General features: G+C 41.8%; 1 protein-coding gene across 1 annotated transcript; it reads left to right on the forward strand.

Annotated features, from left to right (window-relative positions):
- Nucleotides 1–720: 720 nt before the first annotated feature.
- Nucleotides 721–4,072, forward strand: LOC121601864. Its single transcript, XM_041930667.1, has one exon. The coding sequence runs from the start codon at nt 721–723 to the stop codon at nt 3,751–3,753; it is 3,033 nt and encodes a 1,010-aa protein (XP_041786601.1). The 3' UTR covers nt 3,754–4,072.
- Nucleotides 4,073–4,289: the final 217 nt, after the last annotated feature.

Consider the following 4,289-nt stretch of genomic DNA (forward strand, 5'->3'; position numbering starts at 1 on the left):
CTCACATATCACTATCTGGCGTAGGACAAATTCCAGTTGCTTCCAAAGGGGTAACGACGTGTACCATACGCTCAAGAGTGTCTAAGTACGAAGGCTTAGAATTTTTGGTCATCCCGAAAATCACCACAAACATCCCTACTAAATCCCTTTCCACTGAAACGTGGAACATTCCTGAAGGCCTTCAATTAGCAGATCCAGAATTTAATAAGGCAAGAGGTATTGACGTTTTGCTGGGAGCAGAAATGTTCGCTGAATTGCTTGAAGATGGTCGTGTAGATCTAGCTCCCAACCTTCCTACGATGCTAAAAACTAAATTTGGATGGGTTTGGATAGTAAGCTACTCGCAGGAATATAACACGATTTCATGCTATAGTGTTGTAGAATCAACAATGGAAGGATTATTCGAACGCTTCGTATCACTGGAAGAACTTCCAGAAGAAATCTTACATGAAGATGAGGTTGAATGCAACAAAATCTATAGCGAAACTACAAAGTATTCAGAAGTTGATCATAGGTATATCGTTCGACTACCAAAGGTACCAAATTTTGAGTACATGCTGGGAAAATCTAAGGAAACTGCTTTGAGGCGCTTTATGAGCATGGAACGAAGAATGAAAGGAATACAAAACATTCATGCACGAATACGAAAAACTAGGGCATATGACACGTATATGCAATTATGATGAGATAGAGCAAAACCCACAATGATAAGAATATTACATGCCACATCATGCAGTATGGAAGGAAGAGAGCACGACTACAAAGTGCAGGGTGGTATTTGACGCGTCGTGTAAGACCAGTTCCGGGCGCTCGTTAAACGAACTGATCTTAGTGGGTCCACAGCTACAAGAGGATATTTTGTCCATCTATATAAGATTTCGCTTTAAACCTGTTGTATTAGTTGCTGACGTGGAAAAGATGTACAGACAGGTATGGGTTGAAGAAAACGATCGAGCTCTTCAACGCATTCTATGGAGAACTGATCCAAACCAGCCGATAGGAGTATTTCAGTTAAATACTATAACATACGGAACGGCTTCGGCTCCGTATTTGGCCGTTAAAACACTTCAACGAACGTTTGAAGATCATGGAAAGAGTTTCCCCAAGGCATGTGAGTGCATGAAAGATTTTTATGTAGACGATCTACTAACAGGGGCAAGCACTGAAGATGAAGCCAAGGAAAAGAAGAGGCAATTAGAAGCAGTGTTGGCGAAGGGCGGATTTAAGTTGCGTAAATGGGCTTCCAATCGACCAACAGTACTTGAAGGCGTAGCAAAGGAAGATTTGGCTCTTCTATTTGAGAGTGAGTCAAAACCGATTGGAACACTGGGAATTAGTTGGATCCCCATCACAGATCACGTGTCCATACGAATGAGAACTCTAGAACCCGTCGAACCGATAACTAAACGCACTGTGTGTCGAAATATTGCTAAGATTTACGATCCTTTAGGGCTGCTAGATCCTGTAAAGATGATAGCAAAGATATTCATGCAACGGTTGTGGACGTGGAAAACAGAAGGCGATAGGGCATTGGACTGGGATGAAGAACTCCCTGTGCAGCTTAAACGCGAATGGCACAGCTATGTCGAGCAATTGAGTAAGGTAAGAAATGTTTCAGTACCACGTTTAGTATGCCCATCAGATTGCACGATAATGCAGATCCACATATTTTGTGATGCGTCAGAAAAGGGCTACGGAGCATGCTCTTACATACGTGCCGAAACAATGAATGGCAAGGTGTCATCAATACTATTAATATCGAAGTCAAAGGTGGCTCCGATCGCCAATAGACAAACATTGGCTCGCCTGGAGTTATGCGCAGCGGTATTAGGTAGTCGATTATACGGTTTCATCAAGGAGTCATTGAGGGCCGAGTTAAGATGTTACCTATGGACTGATTCGATGACGGTACGACATTGGATAAACTCATCACCGAGTCGATGGAAAACCTTCGTTGCCAACCGTGTAGCAAAAATACAGAGACATACGAAGGAGTGCGTGTGGAAGCACGTTCCAGGTGCAGAAAATCCAGCGGATTTAGTCTCCCGAGGATGCTTGCCGGACGAAGTAACCACTAGTTGGTGGAATGGACCTTCATGGTTGATAATGAACGAAGAATTCTGGCCACTGCAACAAGAGCTAAAAAAGGATGCAGTTATAGAAGACGAGAAGGCTGTTGTACTCATCGCCACACAAGAAGAATCCTTTAGCAAGCAACTATTCGCAAGGTTTTCATCGTACTCAAGGTTGCGAAGAGTAGTGAGCTACTGTTTTCGTTTCATACGTCGATGGCTAAAACGAGAACAACCAGCAAGGAACAACGACGATGAAGGGTCAAGGTGGTTGACGACGAGTGAGCTTCAATTAGGAGAGACGGTCATTTGTAGTATGGCACAGCGCGATGCATTTGCAGCCGAACTCAGTACATTGGCGAAGACGAATCGTGTCTTAGAATCATCACCGCTTAAATATTTACACCCATTCATCGGCACAGATGGACTTATTAGAGTAGGCGGGCGGCTGGGCAATGCAACATTAAGCAAAAGTGAGCAGTTTCCGATAGTAATTCCAAAAAATCATCCTCTCGCTGATCTATTGGCTTATCATTATCATCGTCAAATGTTGCATGCTGGACCGCAGGCTATGCTGGACGAGATTCGTCAAACCTTTTGGATACTGGGTGCTAGATTGCTCCTGCGACGGACATATCATCAGTGCATCACTTGTTTCAGGTGCAACCCGAAGACAGTACAGCAACCCGTAGCACCGCTCCCAGCGACTCGTGTGTCGGCATCAAAACCATTCTCTATCACCGGGGTTGACTATTGTGGGCCCATCTTTACGAGAACGAATCGAAGAGCAGTTGCACGCAAATCTTATATCGCTATTTTTATCTGTTTTAGCACCCGAGCAATCCACATCGAACTTGTATCGGACCTTACAACAGAGGCGTTTATCGGAGCTCTTCGGAGATTTATTGCGAGACGAGGGAAGGTCGTTGAGATTCACTCCGACAACGGGACGAATTTTAAGGGAGCCGCTAACCAGCTGAACGAATTGTACGAGTTATTGCAAACTGAAAAACATGCAAGTAGCATTCATCATTGGTGTCTAGAGAAACAGATAGCTTGGAAATTTATTCCAACTCGCGCCCCTAATTTTAGAGGATTATGGGAAGCTGCGGTTAAATCTACAAAGTTTCACTTTATGAGAGTAGCAGGAGAGACTAGCTTAACGTTTGAGGAAGCATGTACTCTATTAGCAGAAATAGAAGCAATTCTGAATAGTAGGCCAATTACCGAAATATCAACTGATCCCGAATCACTAGAAGCACTCACACCAGGTCATTTTCTAATAGTAAATCAACCTAGAATTCTCGATGATGTAGATCAAACAGAAATAATACAAAACAGATTAAGTCGTTGGCAACTAATCACAAAAATGAGCCAACAATTTTGGAAACGATGGCATAGAGAATATTTGCAAGGACTTATGCTAAAGAATGGAAAACAAGGAAAACCGGTTGAGATAAGAGAGGGTATGTTAGTACTTCTATTTGAAGATAACTGTCCACCTACACGATGGCCTCTTGCTAGAATTGTGGAAGTGCATAAGGGAAAGGATGAAATAGTACGAGTGGTTACGGTGAAAACACAAAGAGGAATATTCAAGAGACCTGTGTGCAAAATCTGCATTTTACCTATACAAGCAGCTGAATCTGAACAAGAAGAGGGTAATAAGACAGGCGATTAGAAAAAAACCCACTTGGGTTTTTGGTGGCCGGCATGTTGACGCCTTACGGTAGGCAATGTGCATGGCACAATTAGAATTAGGACAACTAGGGTAATTAGTACAGAAAGGATTAGATCGTAATTATAAATAAGAAGAATTAGAAGAACAGTGAATTTGACAGGGAATAAACATTAGCACTTGAAACCTCGGCGAGATAACAACATTATTTACAACGATTGAGAAAGCGTCATCAAAGCCTTTAATGTGGGTTATTGTTTTTGGTATAGGCCAGTGCAATATTTTTTCTAATTTGTTTGGATTGGGTTTGATGCCATCTTGAGTTACGATGTGTCCTAAGAATTCACACTCTTTTCTTAAAAATTCACATTTGTCTAATTGAACCTTTACATTTGATTCAATAAATTTTTTCAACACCTTATTCAAATTGTCCAAATGTTGTTGGAGTGATTTACCAAAAATAATAATATCATCTAGATATACGAGACAGTTTCTTCCTACAAGGTCACCTAAAATATTATTCATGGTTCGTATAAAAT

Source organism: Anopheles merus, unplaced genomic scaffold, assembly GCF_017562075.2.
Source record: "Anopheles merus strain MAF unplaced genomic scaffold, AmerM5.1 LNR4000207, whole genome shotgun sequence".
Lineage (NCBI taxonomy): Eukaryota > Metazoa > Arthropoda > Insecta > Diptera > Culicidae > Anopheles > Anopheles merus.